The sequence below is a fragment of the Mustela lutreola genome, chromosome 6 (genome assembly GCF_030435805.1).
Source record: "Mustela lutreola isolate mMusLut2 chromosome 6, mMusLut2.pri, whole genome shotgun sequence".
NCBI classification, from domain to species: domain Eukaryota; kingdom Metazoa; phylum Chordata; class Mammalia; order Carnivora; family Mustelidae; genus Mustela; species Mustela lutreola.
The window spans coordinates 35,258,664-35,281,937 of record NC_081295.1 but is presented as its reverse complement, the minus strand read 5'-3'; the positions used below and the strand labels follow the sequence as shown (position 1 = coordinate 35,281,937).

General features: G+C 34.7%; 1 protein-coding gene across 2 annotated transcripts in view; it reads left to right on the top strand.

Moving 5' to 3' along the window:
* MANEA (mannosidase endo-alpha) overlaps nucleotides 1-13,238 on the top strand; it is an 84,397-nt gene extending 71,159 nt beyond the window's left edge. For both annotated transcript variants that reach the window (XM_059177053.1, XM_059177054.1), the window contains exons 4-5: nucleotides 7,694-7,770; nucleotides 8,529-13,238. In XM_059177053.1, coding sequence (XP_059033036.1) covers nucleotides 7,694-7,770; nucleotides 8,529-9,186 — 735 coding nt within the window. In that variant the 3' untranslated portion in view covers nucleotides 9,187-13,238. The remainder of the gene's footprint in view (nucleotides 1-7,693; nucleotides 7,771-8,528) is intronic.
* The last annotated feature ends 10,036 nt before the right edge of the window (nucleotides 13,239-23,274 follow it).

Genomic DNA, 23,274 nt, shown 5'->3' with positions numbered 1-23,274 from the left:
CAAATGTTAGTTTGCTTAATGTTATTCTATAAGTCTCTTACTCTAGCTTTACTGTTTATTCCTGGTTTCTTTGTTTGGGTATTTTTTTGTTTGTTTGTTTGGTTTGGTTTTTGCTGCTCTGATTGGTATGACCTGTGTTTGAGCCTCTCTTTTCTTTCTATCAAACCCATCTAATGTATTTTCCAGTTCAGCTATTTTATTCTTTACTACTGACTTCTGTTTGGCACTTTCTTATATTTCCTACCCCTTTGTTGAAGTTCTCACTCTTTAAATCCATTCTTCAGAGTTTGAGGGACATAGTCATGATCATTACTTTCAACTTCTTATCAGGTAAGTTACAATCTCTGTTAACTATGTCACTTGATTCTGTATTGGTTTCTACGCATTAGATGCAACAACCACCTCTCCCAGTCTTTAGTGGCTAACCAGTCTTCAATGGCTAGCTTTGTGCAGGAGAAGAACATTAACATTCAACCCTGTCCTAGCTTTTGGTCATCTCTCGATTTTTGTGTTTTTCCAAGCATCCTATATTATTTCTAACAGATCCCTGTAGTTGGTGTGTTCCAATAACTAGTTAGTTACCCACACTGGGAGAGGGTCTCAATCAGCACCTAGATTCAGGCTGATTAGAGGCCAGACCCTTGGGCAGTAACTTTAAGAATGCAGATATGTTTGTGGTCCCACCAGACTGTAGATAAGACTCACTGGCCATGAGAGCCAGAGGTGTTGTCTGCATGGCAGTTATGAAAATTAGGGCACCAGTTTGGTTGGTTACTATTTTTTGTTTTATTTTGTTTTAGATTTTATTTATTTGTTAGAGCATAAGCAGGGAGAGTGGCAGGTAGATGGAGAAGCACGCTCCCTGCTGAGCAAGGAGCCTGACACAGGACTCAATCCCAGGACTCTGGAATCATGCCTGAGCCAAAGGCAGATGCATAACTGACTGAGCCACCCAAGCATCTCAAATGTGTATTTAATTAGAAGCCTGCCTCAGAATGCAGCTCTCATATAAACCAATAGGCCTCTTTCACAAAAGACTGAGCTCCTAGTTCACTTTACCTCTTGTTGTGCCCTAGGGGTGGTAGCTTGGTAGCTATTTAAGAACTCTTTCTCTGTTGGTTACAGACCTTTGGGATTTATGAGCATAAACTCCACTGGACACCAGAGCCAAGTGATATAGAGGTATCCTCCAGAAGCAGCTATGAAAAATCAAGGCATCAGCCAAGAATATAATAAGTTCCTTTCTTAGGATAATGGCAAGCTCCAGCAAGGGAGATGGAGAATGTAAAATATTGCATCCACTGGCTTCTGTTCAGTGAGAGCAATTCTGTGGATATCTATAAATGTGCCAAACTAGAAGCCTCAGGTCGGAGCCCCTGGACAAGAAAATAGGCCTCTCTCTTAGATTGGGAGTGGGTTTTGGTCTGCAAGCTGTACTCTGCCATAGTAGTGTTAGTCTGTCAAACTACCTCTTTGATTGTTCCAGTTCTGTGAGACCCAGGAACACAAGCTCTCATTCTCTAGAGAGAGCCAGCTAATCAAGGATGTTTTCTGAAAGGCAGCTACAAAAACTGGGTCACTTGGCACAAAAACCGGGACACCAGGTATAGATAAAATCTCTTCTCTAGGAGATACTGGTGCTCTAGAGCATAACCAAGAGAGATTAGGAAGATGGTACCCACCTGCTTTCTTCCCCAGAGACTCTTCCTCTAGGCCCCTGCCTTTCAGACCAATGCTCTAACATTAGCAAGTAAGTCTCTTTCACATGAAACCTGGCACCTGCAATGGATGGCTTCCATGCACATGAGTCTGCACATGAGCCTTTTAAGAGTCATTTTTCAGTTTCCTATATCCCCAGTCAATCTAATAGGTGTAAACCCTGTAGGTCTTCAAAGCCAAATGTTCTGGGGTCTAATCTTTCAGGTGCCAGTCTTAAATGTTAGGGTGCCCAGTGTGGGATCAAACAATTTGTTTCTCAGGGAGAGACTCCAACTGCTGACTCCCCCTCTGATTATGGGTCTTTGGTGGGGGTTTGTGGTGAGATTGTCTCAGTCTTTCCTACCCACTTTGATCTGCTTTGCCTCTTGTTTACCAGACGTGAAGAGCTCACTCTGCCAAGTTTTAGGGGTTTTTTTCTGGAGGAAATCGTTCCATAGATAGGTATAGATTCAGTGTGCTATGTGAGGTAAGTTGAAGGATCTTCTTCTGTCACTATTTTGAATTGGAACTGTTTCTTTGTTTGTTTGTTTGTTTGGTTGGTTGGTTTTTGATTTTTGTCTTTTGTTTTATATTAGAGTTATATTTATTTCAACAAAATTATCAAGTAAGACTACAAAGAAAAATATTTACACAGAGTCACAATTTTGTAGAGAGGAAGTTTAGCATTAATTGAAAATTACATCTGGTGATATTTGGGGGGAAACTATTACCAGAAGAAACACTGAAATACTGCATCATTGCCACAGCATATGAAAACATTCCCATAAAAATTAAAGATTTTCATTTGAATACTTAATTTTTCAGCCCTCTTTGAATTTATATTCTGAAATTTGATGTCTTATTGCAGTTTCCACTTGCATAGAGTATCTTTCCCATCACTGCAGGTCTCATATGTAGCTTTAAAACTGAAGTATATCTCCCATTGGCACCCAGTAGTTGGGTCTTTCTTTTTGCCCAGCCAGGCGGTATGCCTTTTGATTGGAGAATTCATTCCACTTCCATTTAGAGTAGTTACTAATAATGTAAAGACTTAATAATGCCATCTTAATTGCTTTCTCGTTTTGTATTTCCATTATTTCTTTTTCCCCTCACTTTCTAGGCAGGAGACTTTGTAAATTGTTATTCTTCCTGGTGGTATGCTCTGTTTCCCCCTTCTTGGTCAATCTGCTGTAGGTTTTTGTCTTGTAGTCTGATAGTGTAATGGGAATTTCTGGGGAGGTTACATTTTTTTTTTCTTTTTTAACCTGGATGCCTTTAAAACTTTTTATTATGGATTTATGACAATTTATGTCTTAAAAAGGTCATTTTGTTTTGAGATAAAAGGGTAATCTATGGGGTGCTTGGGTGGCCCAGCTGGTTAAGCATCTGCCTTCAGCTCAGGTCATGATCCCAGGGTCCTAGGATAGTCCCATGTTGGGCTTCTTGCACAACTGGGAGCCTGCTTCTCCCTCTCCTGCTCTCTCTCTACTTGTGCTTTAATAAATAATTTTTTAAAGATTTTATTTATTATTTATTTGATGCAAAGAGACAGATCACAAGTAGGCAGAGAGGTAGGCATAGGGACAGGGGGGAAGCAGGCTCCCTGCTGAGCAGAGAGCCTGATTTGGGGCTTGATCACAGGACCCTGAGACCATGACCTGAGCCAAAGGCAGAGGCCTAACCCACTGAGCCACCCAGCCCCCCACCTCTTTCTTTAATAATTTTTTTTTTTTTAAAGATTCTTTCTGTATTTATTTATTTGACACAGAGAGACATAGTGAGAGAGGAAATACAGAGGGAGTAGGAGAGGAAGAAGCAGGCTTCTATCTGAGCAGGGATCCTGATCAGGGGCTTGATCCCAGGATCCTGAGATCATGACCTGAGTCAGGCAAATGCTTAATTAGGCACCCCTATTTTATTTATTTATTTTTTTCCAACGGGTACTCTATGAGTTCAGTAGACAGGTCTTTCCTCTGGTTAGGGAAATTCTCAGCCTTGTTTTTGGTTTTATTCTTTTTTTTTTTTTTAAGATTTTATTTATTTATTTGACAGAGAGAGATCACAAGTAGGGCAGAGAGGCAGGCAGAGAGAGAGGGGGAAGCAGGCTCCCTGCTGAGCAGAGAGCCCGATGTGGGACTCCATCCCAGGACCCTGGGATCATGACCAGAGCCGAAAGCAGAGGCTTTAACCCACTGAGCCACCCAGGCGCCCCGGTTTTATTCTTTTTAAAATAAACTCTCTGCCCCCTTTTCTATCTCTCTTCTTCTGAAATCCTGATTATTCTGATATTTGGGTTTCTTTATGGATAATCACCACTCATGTAGGCTTTCTTCATTATTTAAATTCTAAGTTTCTTCTACCATGTTATGTCAAAGTTCTTATCCTCCATGTCAATTATTCTTTCTTTTATGTGGTCTTTATATGTTCTCTGTTATATTCTTGATCTCATTTACTGAATTTCAGCCCCAGAATTTGGAAAGAACTCATTTTGTTTGTATTTTAAATTCCTGATTTGATTGAACTTTCTGAATTTTCTTGTAACTTACTGAGTTTCCTCATTATAGCTGTTTTAAATTCTTTTTTAGTGAAGCCATATTTCCTTGATATTTCATAACCTTTATAGATATTTACCAGTACTTTGGAAGTAGTACATACCTCTTTATTCTGCTTATTGCTTCAGCAGATAGGGTATTATGTCCCATAGTATTGTTACCTTTTCCTCTGTGTTTATGAAGGTGCATCTACTCTAGTCTTGTCCCTTCTTTGGGGTAGTTTTGTTTTTTAAAGCTTTTGTGTCTCCTCTGGTTCTTATAATTTACCAAGTCAGAAGCCTTTCTTTTGTTTTTTAGCATGGCGTGGTTTCTGAGCATGCTCTCTGTCCACCAGAGACTGCTCTCACAGTGGCACATGGCATCCTGCGCAAGGAACTAACAGCATGAGGGAAGGTATGGGTTTAGCACTGTGGGTGCGCTCACAGACCCAGTAGGATGATCCTGGGAGTAGTACCCCCTGCTAAGCACAATTCCTTTTCCACCGTTTGAAATTCTTACCCCTTGCTTTCCCAGTATCCTCCCAACCTCCAGTTATAGATCTCCCACCACAGTACTCTACGTGCTGAGGGAGAGAAAGGTTTTCTTCAGTTGCCATAACTAGGCACTCACTGCTTTCCTTTTCCTGTGCTCCTAGGAGAGGTCATGGCCATTGGCCAACCATGGTCATGGTTCCAGATAAATCCGAGCTCTTCAGTGTTTCATTTCGCAGATGGGTAGTGCCAGGTAAATTTATCTTACAATCTCTTAGGCGGCCAAACTCCTATTTTTTTCCCATTACAGTGGTAAGCTGGAGTCTGCTTTAGGGAAGGCTAGACTCAGGAAGTTTCTCTCTCTAATGCTATTCCAGTCTCTACTCACCCTTTTTGTTTAAGAGAGGTACAGGCATTTTGGCTGGTTCCTCTGGTTGCCCAGGCCATTCAAGGTCCCTTAGTGGCTGCTCTGGTGGGTGAGACTCCTGCCAATTTCCCTGGATTAAGGTGATAGGTCTAAAAACATCCATGGGGATGGTTTTGTTCATGTTTAAATGTCTAATCTTTTGATTTTGGGAGTGGATTAAAGAAGGAACATTTTATGCCAGCATGTTGCTGAACCCACTCTCCAGGATCATCAGATGTTCATTTTAGAAAGTATACTCAGGATGGAGAAGAGCTGGAAAGGTCAAAAGTGTAGAAGTATGAAATGGGGGAACATTTATGACTCTTATGAAGTTACTTTAATGTGGGTCTAAGAGAAACATTAACTAGACTATATCATAATTAAACTTACAAAATATATAAATAAGAAGTTTGAAATAGGAGAGAAAATGAAGATATTGTATATTTATCAATAATGGCTTTTTCTTGGGGTGCCTGGGTGGCTCAGTGGGTTAAGCCTCTGCCTTCGGCCCAGGTCATGATCCCAGGATCCTGGGATCAAGCCCCACATCGGGCTCTCTCCTTGGCGGAGAGCCTGCTTCTCCCTCTCTCTCTGCCTACGTCTCTGCCTACTTGTGATCTCTCTGTCAAATAAACAAATAAAAAAAAAAAAATGGCTTTTTCTTATCTGTACTTTACAAAAGAAGGAAAGGATGCCATTTATATTTTGACATACAACACCCTTTATATATATAAAATGGAAGCTTAGAAAATATAACATCCCCTCTAAAGGGAGAATTACCCAAGGTAACATTATATAAGAGCATGAAAATACCTATACCCTTGCCATTCTGCTTTCACTTGATGTTAAGAAGCAAATACTAGAGTTACTGAAAACTGTGACTGTCCTAACAATCTTAAATATACAGTATTGAATTTGACCTTATTTTGTTACTGATAAAACTTCCTTTTAAAAAAATGAGATTTCGGGGCACCTGGGTGGTTAAAGCCTCTGCTCAGGTCATGATCTCAGAGTCTTGGGATTGAGCCCCGCATTGCATCAGCTCTCTGCTCAGCAGGGAGCCTGCTTCCCCCTCTCTGTCTGCGTCTCTGCCTACTTGTGATTTACCTCTCTGTCAAATAAATAAATAAAATCTTTAAAAAAAATAAAATGAGATTTCAATAATATACCAAGTAGGGAATATTTTCACTAAATGCTCTCTAACTTTAAAATTCTGTGGCTAGTAAAATCCATTTTATTATTCATTATTCATAGTATTCTTGTTATTTATTCATTTTACTTTAATTGGGTAATTGACAACAAAAGCATTTCAAAGATTGATTTGTTTTAGAAAGAGAGCATGAGAGGGAGGGGCACAGGGAGAGCGAGAGAGAATCCCAAGCAGACTGTGCTGAGCAGCAGCCCAAGCCTGATGCCACCGTGTTGAGATCACAACTGAGCTAAAACCACGAGTGGGATGTTCAGTCGAGTCAGCTGTGCCACCCAGTGGCCCCAAAACAAAGGCATTTTATATTGCAGTAGCATAGAAGTTTTTAATTCCGTACATGTTTCAGAGAGACTAAACCCTAAAATTAGAGTAACATCAAGTTGTTTATTAGATTGTCATAAAGACGTTTAATAACTACTGGTAATTCAGTTAAAGTTAGTAATAAAAGTGAAAAATCTCCTATTTGATTTACACATCTGACAATCTACACTATTAGTTAGTATCATACAAAATGGTTTTACTAGCCATAAATAGTTTTTCTTGATTTATAGATAACTTTTTTTTAAACTAAAAATGAATCTTCTTTGCACAGTAGTTAGTAAATACTTTGGTTACTGCTTTCTGCAATCATGGTAGAGATGTATAAACCATATCAATAACAAGCATTCATAGTACTAGTGGATATTTTTCCAGTAATTTTGTGATAAATTCTTCGAGTAATAGTACACATTAAACATAGATTATTTTGTGAACTGGTGTTTTAATGGTAGAGGACTTTGCTATCCGACTCTCAGTTTCTGCTCAGGTCATGATCTCATGATCATGGTTGGTGGGATCTAGCCCCCAAGCATCCTCCTGGTTTGGCAAGGAGTCTGCTTGAGATTCTCTTTCTCTGCCCCTCCCCACACTGGTACATGCTCATTCTCTCTTAAATAAATCTTTTTAAAAAAATTGTGATTGGTCACACCTGGGAAAAGAATCCAGATTTTTCTGGACCATGTTCTTTTCACAGAAACATGTCTGGATGTAGAATATATCCCTATTTTATAAAAAATAAACATACAGGAAGAAGTATTGCATGGCCTTCAAACTTTTGAGTTCTGAATTCTGATTGCTTATTTTGCCTCCAGCAGTCTGCCTCACTTAGTAACTATGTTGGGTTGTGAGAATATAAACTAATAGGCATATTTTTTTCACAGTAACAATGTTACTGTGAGCTTTCTCTGCTAGAATTCCCTGTTAATAATGTTTATATTCAATAAGTATTCATCTTAATTTATTAAAAATATGAAGTACACTTTCATTTTTATTTTTACATCATAGATAATTTTTTCTAATCTCTTTTTTTGTTTTGTTTTAGGTCACTTTTCACATTGAACCATACAGCAATCGAGATGATCAAAACATGTACAAAAATGTCAAATATATTATAGACAAGTGAGTTTCTTATGTGTTTATAATTACTGTTTTATGATCCAATGATAGCGAGTACATTTAAATTATATTTGAGATTTGAATGACTTATGGTCTCATATATTAAAATTAAATTTTGTAGTAAATAAATACTCATTTTGAGGAACATTTCTGAAATTCCTTATAATTCACTTTCTGTATAGATTATTTACTGTTTATATGTTTATTAAGCTATTTATGATTTGCTGTCTGACATTTTAAATTGGTATTCTATAAATCACGAATACAGATTATCTTTTTAAAAGAAGGTTCAAATTATGAAATGTTAACTGCTTTATATCTATGGACCCACATCCAATATTTTCATTTTTATTTATTCTGATTATAAGGAAAAAATTAATACAGCTTCATTTTGTTCAAGGATTTTACTGATAAGAACCTGTGACAGATACAATACTCATAAAAGGAAACTTGTCAGCAGGAATAGCAGTTGACATATTCATATAGAAAATGGGCTTTTTATGGTGTTGGTCATCATTTGTAAACCTCAATATAAGATAATTTCTTGTTAGAAAAAATGAGATACTGGATACATCAAGACATTACCTATCTGCAAAATTGAAAATGCATTTTTAATGATTATCCTTAATATGACTGATTCCCCAAAGAAAGTGAACAATATGCTGTGCTGATTACCTTCATTTTCAATATAGAAACAGTTATTGTCTGTGGAAAATGAGTTACAGATATTCACTTCACTTTTACATATTTTTGTATTCTAGATATGGAAATCATCCGGCCTTTTATAGGTACAAGACTAAGACTGGCAGTGCTCTTCCTATGTTTTATATCTATGATTCCTATATCACAAAGCCTGAAAAATGGGCCAATTTGTTAACCATCACAGGGTCTCGGAGCATCCGCAATTCTCCTTATGATGGACTGTTTATTGCACTTCTAGTAGAAAGCAAACATAGATATGATATTCTTCAAGGAGGTTTTGATGGAATTTACACATATTTTGCTACAAATGGCTTTACTTATGGCTCATCGTATGAGAACTGGGCGAGGCTAAAATTTTTCTGTGACCAGTTCAACCTACTGTTTATCCCAAGTGTGGGCCCAGGATATATAGATACCAGCATCCGCCCATGGAATGCTCAAAACACTCGAAACCGAATCAGCGGGAAGTACTATGAAACTGCTCTGGGGGCTGCACTCCATGCTCACCCCAGTGTGATTTCTATCACCTCTTTCAATGAGTGGCATGAAGGAACTCAGATTGAAAAAGCCATTCCCAAAAGAACGAGTAATACCGTGTACTTGGATTACCGGCCTCATAAACCAAGTCTTTATCTAGAACTGACTCGCAAGTGGTCTGAAAAATACAGTAAGGAAAGAGCAACTTATGCATCAGATCAGAAGCTGCCTCTTTCTTAATGCATTAAGTACCTTTTGTTTTAAGTGTGTACTGATTGGCAGTTATCCCCATAATAAAAAGAATTTGCACTTTTAAAAAAAAATTGTGATATCATCATTGCCACCCCTCACAATGCTGCACTGAAAAAATATCTGAGAGAAAAACTGTGCAAATAACATTCCCTGTGGCATAATTTGCTACAAGTTTTTATCTCACACAAAACTGTATTACATAAATAATTAGTGTACGGTTAAATCCTTCTTGTATTCTGGGCCCAAAGAAATAGATTGTGTATATTGGGTATGTCTAGTGAAGAAAATAGGACCTAAAAGATCGTGCACATGTTTCATTTAGACTTTTTCCCCAATGATTCAGTCATCCAGAGTGTTCACTAACACAATAAGGTCTGCAATAAAAATTCTTAAGGAAAATAAAAACACAACTTAAGCCTTACTGTGAATCACATTGTGTTTGGAAGGCCTCCTTTCTATAGCACAATATGCATCATCCTTTGAGGATTTTTTTATTACTTATAGCATGCTAGGTGTTTTGCATGCCTAATACGCCTGCTTTACAATGCTAAATTCCAGATTTTAGAAGCTATGGTAAGTTCTTTCATGCTTCTGTATTAAGAAAACATAGTTGGTTCACAATTATGAAGATAGAATGCCCAAAATACCAGTTTTGGATAACCTGTCAATCTTTAACTTGTTATTCTATTCATGTTTTTAATCAGAGACCAACTTTTAGTAAGAAAGAAAAAAGTTGATACTATCATTGGGTTTCCTTCTTAATATTTAAGCTGTTTTTACCAAAATAGGGAACATTTACTTAGCATTTTAGGAACACGGAAATGAAAATTCTCTTATATCTTAAATTCATTCCTGAAGTTTGACTTGTAAGTTTAATACTTAATGATGGCAGTAATTTCATTTGAAAGACAATATATCCCCATGTAAAAACATGCTTTCATGGTATCTACCAGATTCAATACTTGTGATCAGTTGATTGTCCTATTGTGACAAATTAATCCACATATATGCTGAAAATGGATCTCTTTAATACGTTATCCTTCAGTTCTTATAGTTAACCAGAACTCTAAAATATATATATACTATTACAAGAATATTATTTCTTAGATACTTAATTTGCTAAAGAGAATACTGAACAATAATATATATAAATCTCCACGTTTTAGAGATATTTGGAAATAAAGTAACTGTAGAATTTATCATACATAGCCCATTAGATGATGAAATTTATTTTAGCCAGTGATTTTCAAGGAAAATATCTTTCCTTTGAAAAAAGGCATAACTAATGTTAAACTTATTTATAAATTAAGAATTTGCCATTTCTCAGAGAATGATCAGGCCATGAGGAATCTGCGCAATACTAGTAGCTTACTTTCTAGAGGAAATTACAAGAATAAATCACTATAATGATATAACCAAGGCTTTCATAGGAACATTCACACAGATATGACCTGTGGATTTTTTTTTCTTATATCCATGTAGCTACTATGTGTTATCACAGGAATAAACTCTAAATGTATCATGCCTAATAATCACTTACACCGTATTTTATTAAATTTAGAAAAATTACTAGAGAGGAATTTTGTCATTGCTTATACTGTATATTTGAACCTGCTGTGACAGAAAATTTTATGAAATAGTTCAAGATTAACAGAAAGCTTATAAAAACAAGGTCAACAAATACTCAGTGTGAATACTACCACTTTCTGTCTTGCTTCCACTGCAGACCTAGATCATCTACTGCAGCACTCTTTACCTCTGGGCTTTGTTGTGGTTCCTAACACATTACTCCAACCAGCCAGTGAGGATCAGATTTCAAAGTAAAACAGATTTTTTTCTCAAGGGAAGAATGTTTGGAATCTGACCTTAAAAGAGTTTAAGAATTTATAATTATATGAAAACCCTGTGTCTTTTTGCCTGTTTTAAAAAACGGGAGGAATTATCTCTAATTTCATAAGTCTTCCTCAGGTACTCATTACAGCTGCCTTTATCATTTGACTTATAACACAGTTTAAATCATTATGATCACAAATAAAAGCAAAGAACTGATTGCCTAATTTAAACTATCTAGGTGTGACTTCATTAAACTAAAATAACTTTTAAACAGTGTAATATATGCATGAATCACAATTCTTTTATGGTTTAATCAGTCTATTTTGACTGTATAGAACATAATCTTTGTTTTATTGTTCTCCTTAAGGACTAATATTGTCAAAAACTGCTGTTATTAATGTTTAAGTTGTATGTTAACTTTTTTCTGTTTTAAAAGTAAAAGACTTTTGTTATATGGAGTAATTAACTTTCATTTAATAAAAGCATACATGAATTAGTGTATCTTAGGTATAAAAATGTATCCCTTTCTATTTATGAAATATTTAATTTCTGATTAGCAGATGAAAAGTAGTATTCATTCATAAGAATATATTTTCTCTATTTGAGATATGCAGCACTTACAAAGTCTGTATCTTTAACTGTATATACATTTTAAAATGTATATAACACACACAAAATGTTTTGGGGGTAGCGGGTAGAGGTGTTATTTTTTATTCTTTGGGCATGATGCTATGTTAGCTCTAACTCTTTTGGGAAATCTTACCCTAACAAACCACCAGAGAATCTATCAAGTTTATAACCATGCACTTTTTCATACTGACCAGTTAAAGATGAGGGTTCCTGAATTCTATAGTGTCTTCAGAAACAGCTCTTAAAAGTCTATATCTAAATTTTGAATCAAGGTAGAACACCCTCATGCCCCACAGTATAGAAGCAATACTTTATTTATGATCAACAAAATTGCAGTTATTTTTTTATAAATATCTATAATTTCCAAATGAAAAATGGACCTAACCACAAGCAAAAAAGTTTATTCATTCAGGTAAAATTCTTTACTGACTTTGCTATATATCCACATAAAGTCTAAATGTTATTGTACGCTTCCTTTAAGATTACCATTCTTGAGAATTCAAGTGCTACATTGCTTAATTACTTTAGAGGTTCATTGTAGTCCAAAGAACTTAATAGTAGTCCTATTATATTTCATCAATGACGAGGGGAACATTTTTTCAATGTGGTTAGTTTTTGTTGTTATTGTTACATAATTTATGATATAAAAAGAAAGAAGTATATGGTCACAGATCTAAAATTTAGTGAAGTTAAAACATAGTAGCACTATTTTGGATGTTCTAGACTTCATTTAAAAGCATCTTACATATTTTAAGTTTCTCAATTTACATAAAATTAACCATAAATTCAATCAAAGTTAAAGAGCCTTTTAGAAAAGACCCCATGAAATGAATATTTTATGACATAAGGAAATGGTGTACTATGGTATATGATTTGTATCATCATGCCTTGTTTTTGATTTTTTGAAAGAATTGGTTAATCTGAGCAAAGATTGTTGTAAACATGAAATAAAGTGACACTTTAGCTAATTACATTTAAAATACATGAATTATATTTATGTTTATGCATAAAAGTATGAGTCAGTTTTACAAAAGCCATTATGAAAACACTATTAATTTGGTAATGTCTAGTGTAATATGATCTTTACCCTGATTTTGAAACAAATACAAAAGAGAAAACTAGAAGAAATTCACTTGTAATAAATGCAATAAAATTTAGAAATTTATATATTTAAACACAGTCACCTAAGGGTAGTATGTCAGAAAGTTTTTTGGATGTAGTAAGTTTGTATTTACTAATGCTGCCATTCTATGTATTGTTTTTAATTACTTAGATTCTTTAGCCATGTGGCAGTCTATTAAGCCATTCATATTAAAATAGCTCAGTCTAATCTCTGGTTTCATGTAAAAAGCTAACTGCAAGGCTGCTAAATTCTTACTTGAAAATTTGGTGTTATATTAAAGTACATTACTGGAAATTATGCTCTTGACTTTTTAGCTGTCTTGTAAAAAAAAAATGTTGACATTCATTTTATGAATAGTAGCTGAGCTTAAATTCTGTTTTTCCTCATGAGTATTATGTATTCTTAGCTAAAGACTTAATATAATCCCCCAATAAAATATTCTTTTAATGTATAATATTTCATTGTTTTCTTTTTATTTTAATCATTCTTACATAGAGTGTAGGTAGTGCTTTCTCTTTTTAAAATGTGTACTCATTTTGAAAACAGGATTTAAAGTATTTTTTCCATAAAAAGAATTTTAAAGTATATGAACAATGAAAGATGGGAATTTAGGAAGAATATACATCTATATACATGCTAGCATTTATAGCTGACTGCATATTTGATATTGAGCTTCTGAGTAGTTAATACAAGATGTTATATGGTTTTGGTTTTTTGACCAGGAAAGGAGCATCTCCTTTACAAGGTAAACTCTATGTTGTCATCACAATTTAAAATAAAAGGTAAAGCATAGGGAATATAGTCAGTGGTACTGTGTATAATGCTGTATGCTGAACAGATGGTAGCTATACTTATGGTGAGCACAACATAACATATAGAGTTGTTGAGTCACTATATTGTACACCTCAAAATAATGTAACATGTATCAACTATATAAAAAAAACTAAAAAATTTTCCCAATTGGCATTATACCTATGGTTTAAAAAAAATAATGTAGGGGCACCTGGGTGGCTCAGTGGGTTAAGCCTCTGCCTTCAGCTCAGGTCATGATCTCAGGGTCCTGGGATCGAGTCCCACATCAGGCTTTCTGCTCGGCAGGGAGCCTGCTTCCTCCTCTCTCTCTCTCTCTCTCTCCTTGCCTCTCCACCTATTTGTGATCTCTCTCTGTCAAATAAATAAAATCTTAAAAAAATAATAAAATAAAATTTAAAAATAAATAAATAAATAATGTGAAAACCTATAGGAACCTGTCAGGTAATGTACTATAAATAAATGCATCAGGTTTAAGACCATAGAGAGTCCTAGGAACTGTGGACCACTCTCAACTAAAAGGAGTAGTTGCTAATCAGCTCTCAATTCATTTTGTAAGTATGGGAAACTAAAATGAGGAAGTATGTATGCCCATATGAGTGTAAATTTTTTCTAATTATAACATGTTGGCAAATACTAGAAAAGACTTTTAAAATATTTGCTTGGTGGGATCACTAATTTGTGACCTCTGATAGAATATAAAATTATTGAAAACATTTTTCATAACATTACACTCAAGAGGATTTCATATGACTAGTTATTGTGATGATTATTGGACAAGTTCTAAGTATATAATGAAACTCAATGAAAGTGAATCCATGAAGGTTTTGATTGTATGATAACTTTTCCCTGATCTTACAGGAGATCAGAAATAAAGCACCCCAACAATGAGGTGCATGTCTCTTAGCCAGGACCAATATGCCAAGACCAAACTTCATTTATTATTTATTCTAATTTGGCTTTTTGAATGGCTGATTTGAATTAATTTTATTTACCGAGAAGGACCAATGCTTTCATTCTTTTGCTATTCGATATAGATCCATGTTTGGAGCCTGGAAAGTAAGTAGAAAACACCATAATTGCCTTTAATTATAGTCCCCATTTTTGTAACCTATTTTCTGCCTTTTTGATGCCTGTTATTCAACCTTTCTTTCTTACTCTCAACTTGCCTGCCTTTCGATTCTGTTTTGTTTCAAAGAGGATATTAGTGATCTGTTAGAATATATAACGTGACAAAAAAGTCTCAGTTGAAGTGGAACAAGAATAGGAATACACATTGAACCCAGCATTAACAGGAAAACAATATTATGGTAAATACACTGCTATACTGGTGACCACAAATTTAAGCTTTTGAGTAGGCAATATGAAAAATAAAATCTAATCATCTACATATTGTGCCATACTCAGAGAAAGATACAAATTTCTCAAGAAAAGTATGGCTGTCTTAAGGATGTCCACTCTTCCCACATTTATTCAAATGAGTCTAGCCACAACAATCAACAAGAAATAAAAGGCATCTAAATTGATTAAGAAAGAAAAACTATTTACAGGTGACATGATACAAAACACAGAAAGCCTACAGGCTCCCCTAAAAAACTACTAGAAATATGTGAATTCAGTAAAGGTGCAGGATACAAACTTATATAGAAATCTGTCATCTTTCTATATGTTAATGACAAGAGAGAAATTAAAATAATCCATTTAAACCATATTAAAAAAATACCTTGGAATAAACTAAAGAGATGAAAGATCTGTATTCTGAAAACTAAAACACTGATGAGAGAAATTGAAGATAACACAAACAAATGGAAATATATCCCATACTCCTGGATTGGAATAATATTGCTAAAATGTCCATACTACCCAAAGCAATCTACAGATCAATGAAATCTCTATCAAAATGACAACAGCATTTTTCACAGAACTACAATAATATTAAGAAATATATGGGACCACATTAAAACCCAAATAGCAAAATCAGTCTTGAAAGAACAAAACTTTCCCAGATACCAAAATATACTACAAAACTAGTAACCCAGACAGTATGACACTGGCACAAAAACAGACACATAGATCTATGGAACAGAATAGAAAGTTCAGATATAAACCCACACTTATGTGGTCAATTAATTATGACAAAGGTAAGACTACAATGGAAAAAAAAGGTTTCTTCAATAAATGGTACTAGGAAAACTAGACCACTTTCTTACACAATACACAAAAGTAAAATGGATTAAAGACCTAATCATGATGACCTAAAAGCAGAACACTCCTAGAACAAAATAGGCAGTATTTCTTTGACCTTAACTCTAGCAACATATTTGTGGATATGTCTCCTTAGGCAAGGGAAATGAAAAAATACTGGACTATACCAAAATAAAAAGTTTTTGCACAGCAGAGGAAACTAGCAAAACGAAATAGCTCGCTACTGAATGGGAAAAGGTATTTGCAATATCCAATAAGGGATTAATATCCAAAATATAAGATCCAAACTTAGACAATTCAACATCAATAAAACAAATCTGATTTAAAAAATGGGCCAAGGACATGAATAGATATTTTCTCAAAGAAGATATACAGATGACCAGCAAAAACATGAAAAGATGCTCAACATCACTAATCACCAGGAAGCGCTAACCCAACTAACAATAACACATCACCTTATACCTATCAGAATGGCTAGAATTAAAAAAAAAAAAAAAAAAATGTCAAGGATGCAGAGAAAAAGGGAACCCTCATGAACTGTTGGTGGGAATGTAAGTTGGTACAGCCACTATGGGAGTTTTGTAAAACATTAAAAATTGAAACACCATATGATTCAGTAATTCCACTACTGGGTATTTACCCACAGAAATGAAAACACTAATTTGAAAAGATATTTGCATCCTTGTTTGGCATTACTTACAGTAGCCAAGATAAGGAAGCAACCAAGGTGTCTATCTATGGGTAAAGAAGATGTGGTAAATATATACAAAGTAATATTATTCAGCCATAAAAAGAATGAGATCTTGCCATTTGCAATGACATGGATGGACATACAGGGTATTGTGCTAAGTAAGTCAGATAGACAAAAGACAAATACCATACAGTTTCACTTTTATGTGGAATTTAAAAAATAAAAATGAACAAGTAAGCAGAAACTGACACATAAATAAAATTATTGGTTGCCAGAAGGGAGAGGGGTTGGGGTATGAGCAAAATGGGTAAAGGGGAGTGGTTTGGAAAGACAGGCTTCCAGTTATGGAATAAAGAAATCACATGGATGAAAGGTACATTATAAGGAGTATAGTCAATGGTATTATAATAGTATTGTATGGTGAAAGATGGTAGCTATGCTTGTGGTAAACCTAGCATAATGTATAGATTTGTCAAATCACTATGCTGTACACCTGAAACTAATGTAATGTGTGCCAACTATATATATTATATATATATATAATATATATAGTATTAAGAGAAATTTCTTTTTGAGAGTTCTCAGAAGATACTGTATGAACAATGTCTTTATATCAATACCTTCCTTATAATATGCCAAGGCCAAATTTCACAAGGCTTTTTCTTATAAATATCTCTAGAATATGTGATTGCAGTCTCATGCTAAAGCACAATCACTAAAAGCATTTTTATATTTATCCATCCATCCACCCACCCACTCAGCCATCCATTTATCTCAAAAAGTGAATAGTCCATGTGTGTATCTTTCAAGTAATTTCCACAATTTTTTGAATATTCACTAATATTTCTTGAATTTTTGCCAGAGAGTGTAATGGTGAAGGGGATACACATGAGTAAGACACTAGCTTCCTGCTTTCAAAATACTTAAAGTTTTTAGCAAAACATTATGGTTTAGGTGATGCAGTTTACATTTTTTGATCCCATACTCAATCAGCTGTATACATAACAGAAGTTTTCTTATAAATAATCAAAATGAAAGGCTGAGTGAAGTATATATTGGTTTCAGAAGGGAGGGAAAATGAAATTATGCAGCTCACAATTTTATACAGAAAAGCATTTGCATTTGCTGATTTGGTAGTACATTAGCCATAGATCACCATTTATTCACAAAAAAGGAGACCAAAATGTTTACTGATAACTCATCTGTCTGGTTTCCATATCTTTAAAATGAAGGCATTGGATTGGAAATAACTAGGATTGCTATTTAGAACTATTACTATTTTGGGGTTATCAATAGCATCAAAACCAAAACAAAAAATGAAAAGTCTGCATTTCTACAGACATAAAAACTATCTGAAAAAAAAGATTTAATAAAATCATACAAATCTTAAAATTATCATCTGCCATCCACTCTGGATTTTATTACTCTTTCTATTTTATTAACTTTTGCCTTTCAAATAACATTGTTGTAGATATTAAATATGTCAATACAAATAAATTGTCTAAAATCATTCCAAAACATGCTAATGTTCAATAAATGTTGGCCATCCCTATCATTTTTATGCTCTAAATAAGAACCAAATTGTCCATCGGTGAATTTTGGTCCATTCATAAAATATTGTTAAGCAATGAAAAATAATAGAACACTGGATAAATCCCAGTATATTGTGCTAAGTGAAAGAAGTCAGCTACCAAGGATTACAGGTATTCCCCTGCTTATCCAAAAGCAGAACATGCCTATGAAACCCTTGTGAGATAAAATCACATAAAGCAAAGAAGTAATTACCATTTCACAAAAGTGAAAATCAGCTGTATACATAACAAATTTCTTTTGGTTCGAGAAAATAGATACTAGTGTAGGTCTTTCGTAAAAGAAAAGTGGCATAAAGCCAACTTTTCAGTAGCAGAGGAAGCCTGTATATATTTTATGTTTCTACTTCTATGATATTCTGAAAAAAGCAAAATAGATTGGTGGTCCCTAAGGGGGACCTAGGAATTGGGGACAGGGGCTTCATTACAAAGGGAATAGCACAAGACATTTGCTTACTAAACAGCACTATACATTTCCCCAAATTCACAGAGCTATATAACTCCTCTCAACTCAACATATACAGTAAAAACAAACAACAACAACAATAACAATAAAAACGGATGAATTGTCTGTATATTAGCATTTTTTAAGCCTACAGTATGGTACTACTACACAATCATACAAATGACTAAAATTAAAAAAATGCTAAAGCACTCATACTTTTCTGGTGCTAGTATTAAAGATTTCCCCACCTTTCAAAAATTTGTCAATTTCTTATAAAGTTAAACATATCTTTACACTATGGCCAACATTGTCACTTTCACTAGTTAGTAGAATTTCTCTTCTCTCCTCATTTTCTCTTCCCTATCTCAATTCATAACACTGCCATTCATACCATACAACCAAAAGCGTGGAGTCATTCTTTGCCTTAACACAGTCTCTCAGTGCCCTAAGCCACATCAGCCAGTAAGTACTGCTACATTTTTTCTCTAGATATTCCCTAAATATTTATGCTACTTTCCATCTGAATAACTTCTGGACATCATCATTTTTCACTTGGCCTTTTAGACCTTCTCAACTAGTTTATGTACCTGTAGTTTGCCTAATACAAGTCAATATCTAGACCCAGAGTCTAGGTCATTCTCTTGCTTCAAATCCTTTAAGTGACTGCCAATTTCCTCTAGAATAAAGCATAAACTTCACAAGGCATATAAGATGTCCCATTACTGTTCTATGCTTACAGCAACAGGCTCATCTCCTGGTTCATTTTCTCCCTCAAAATTTTTGTTACAATAATATTTTACTTCAATGGGGTTCCCAAACACCACTTGCTATTTCAGAACCCCATGAAAATGAGTGTGTGTGTGTGTGTGTGTTTATGTGTGTGTGTGTAATGTCTTTTTCATTACTTCTCATCTATTTACTCCTCCTTGAAAAAGAATGAGAATGGAATAGAAAAAAAAAAGGAAGAAAGGAAACAAATATTTTTCACTGGTATCTAATGTATATCAAACTCTGTTAAAGTGTTATACATGTTATTTCATATAATACTCATCCAACATAGAGGTAGCTTTTATTTTATAGTTGAATAAACAATATTACAGAAGTTGCCAAATGCCCCACAACTGAGTAGAGATGGGTCTGAACAAACTATGTCATTCTACTATGGGGCCAACTTATCTAGAAGTATTTCCCTATGCCCGACAATTTCCCTGCTCTTAGGTTAAGGAACTCTGAGTATACTTCTATTGCAGTGCTTACTACTTTGTATTGAGATAAGTTTCATCAGTGAGTATCTTTCTAGGGGTGGGAAATATCTTTGGTTTCACTTAAGAATATAAATATATCACATATAGAAAGAGAATATGAAAGATAATTATATTATTTTTTAAAGGCAGTGATGGGCCCAACACTAAATTTAATGAAATGTAGCATTCTTCATAACTTTGAAACCTCAGGGTATATAACTTTTCCACCTTTACACTCTCAGTATCTGACACAGAGTAGATGCAAATTAAATATTTGTTGAAGACATATATATGAAGCTTTGCATATACAAAATGATGTGTTACATAAAGTTTTCTGTTCATGGACATTTATTGTTATCTTATTCCTTTTGAGCTACTGGCAAGAAAATTGTAGATGTGTTCCATGATATGATGGTTATAACTAAGTAATATTGGCATATATAATTTCTTTTTTAATCTTCATTAATTAAAACATTAAAAATAAAATTATAGTTTTATTTCATAAGTTTGGGGTTTTTTTCTGACACTTTTATACAAAGTAAATTTCAGAGAAGTTCTGTAATGCAAACAAAACAAAAAAACCTCCATTGCTTACATAAAAGTAAAGCTATTTTGTTGATTAAACACATTAGTGGCAGAAATTCTAGAAGTGTCCCAATTAAACAGACTTGTAATCAGTCATTTACTCTAACAGTATAATGTTTGAGATAGTCATAGCTTCTGAGCTATTTGCATAATCCCTGTGCTCTTTCCACTAAATGTTTTGCTAAATTTAACGCAGCTATTAAAAGAGAACACGCACCAGAAATTTTTTAAAAAGTAAATATTGACATGCTTTTCAATCAATATTAAGATTTAGAAAACTATGTGTTGAATATTAACCTCATTTCTCCATTAATCATAATTCCTCATAGGTTATTCAATCTTAAGAAAGACAGCAGAAGCAAAAAAAAAAAAAAAGTAGAGCCAATTCTTTTCTTGCTATTTGTGATAAAGTCCCATAAATACCATTCAGAATATTAAGTAATTGACAAAAGTGTGATGATTGGGTTGAATAAGCCATTATCCAAGGAAACTACATGCTGGAGAAATCTTGAAAATATTAGTCAAAAGTACACATTCTTAGATATAGGTCATCCTTTTCTCCCATTTCTGGAAACCTCCACCACTTTCTCTGTCCAATTTGTGATCTCGCTTCTTACTTAAGAATGTTAACGTCCAATGAGCCATGCTCTTCTATAATCCCCTTCCCATAAGTGTTAGCAGGGTCTATTATTTATTTCTAACAGAGTACAGCACAGTTAATGGGTTATCATCCCTGCAATTATTGTATGGCAAAGGTGAAGGAATTTTGAGGATATAATTGAGATACCTATTCAATTGGTTTTAATTTATCAAAAGGTAATTAGTCCTTTGTGGTTTGGTCAAGTGAGACCTTTTTTAAAAAAAAAGTCCAAAGATTAGAGACAAGACCTTAGAGATACTCTCTAACTGACAAGAAGCAAACCACCACGAGTCAACATCTTCAAGGAAATGAATTCCCCCAGTAGCCACATGTGCTGAGAAGAGGACTCAGCTTTACATTTTCCTCAACACCAGCTAGCACCTTAGGTACAGCCCTACAAGATCCTGGAGCTGAGAATCCAGGTAGGCCGTGCCGTGTATCCTGACTCACAGAAACTGAGGGATAATAAAATATTTGCTGTTTTAAGCTGTTAAATTTGTGATCATTTGTTACATAGCAATGGGAAACTAACACACAATTAAAAGAAGATGTGCCTAAGCTGTTACCACCACATGCTCTCTCCTTCATGCCTCTGTGCTCACAAACTGTGTCAGCCTTTCCTTTAATTATGAATAAACCATCCTTTTTTCATCTAAGGCCAATTTCTCCCTCTGGGTTCTAAATCCTGTTTCTTCTTGTGTGCTCGAAGGCATGACTCTGACAGTAGTACCCTCTTACTTGAACATCATTAAATCTCCCCTCTCTACCGACTCATTTTATCAGCTAACAGGATCTGTTTTCTTCTAACTTCAAAAAACATACTGCCTCGATGGTATCCCCTCCAAGAAGCAAAAGTCCAAGTCTAGTCCTAAGAAAAATATCAGACACATTCATATTGAGGGGCTTTCTGCCCCGAACCAATACTCCACAAAACTGTCGACCTCATGGAATAAGGAAAGGTTGTCTGTCATAGGCCAGCAGAGACTAGGCAACATGGCAACTAAATGCAAATGGTTTCTGGGACTGGACCCTGAAACAGGAAAAAGACATTAAAGGAACTACTGAACGTGAATGAAAGTCTGAAGTAATCAGTGTGTTTCCTAGTTTTGACAAATATACCATGGTGGTCCCTTACCTTCTTCAGGTTTTGCTCAGGTTTACAGTGAGGACTTTCCAGTGAGGCCTTCTTTGACTAGTCTATTTTAGTTTAGATTACACCCACAATTTTCACTGAACACACATATAGAGTGTACTCACTTTTAGATAATGTAGAAATAAAATGAAGGTAATATCTCCATCCCCAAGGAATTCACAGGTTAGAATCAAAAGAATAATTTCTTCACAAGATAATCATCATTTTTGTTTGGCAGTGTCCCTTAACTCAGGATAAAAAAATCTGTCCTTGGTATTTGAGGAACAACCTTTCCCTATTCTATGTGGTCCTGATGGGGTTATTAGTCCCTGTACCTTTGGGTTGGCTATATAGTATAAACTAGCAAATAAATCTTCTCCATTTGCTACAGTGATTGTTCCAGGGCCAGGCATTTGAACCAAGCTCAGTTATGCTCTAATGATAGAGACTTGGAGCACTCCTTAGATAAATTTTGTCCCACATGGAAATCTTCAGTCTGAGAAAAAAAAAATATACAAAAGGAAGCAAGAGATGGAGAAAAAGAGCCTTGATAACAACATTTGAAACACTCAAATTATACCCTACGCTATGGTTGCCTTTCAGCTCCAGTCCATTAGTCATAAACATGTCTTTTTGATGAAGCAAATTTTAGTTAGATTTCATTCATGGGACTGAAAGACTTCTGATTAATACAACTGCATATACTGTTGTAACTCTCAACAGAGAGGTACATAAGGAAAGGCATCAGAAAGTGTGAGTTGATCCTCTGAAAGACTAAGGAAACATTCACAGAGGAGTTACTCTCCAGCTTTAAACCCAAGAACCCAGCATATTGGCTCACCAAGACAATAATACCTTATTGAATTTCTTTCTCTTAAGTATATCACACATGTTATGAAATAGACGGTTGTCATCATCAGTCTCTTAATGGAGGGAGAAAACAATAATTTGCTGAAGTTCACATCTGATAACTGAATCATCACCAAATTCCATTGTATGCGCACTTTAGGAAAACAGGTTTTATGATATATAACTTTTGAAATGTTTGACATGTTCTGAGAACTCATTAAACAAATATACAATTTATTTTTTGTGCATTCAATTTCCTATAAAGAGTATAATTTGAGTCCTGAAACCACCTGACTTTGG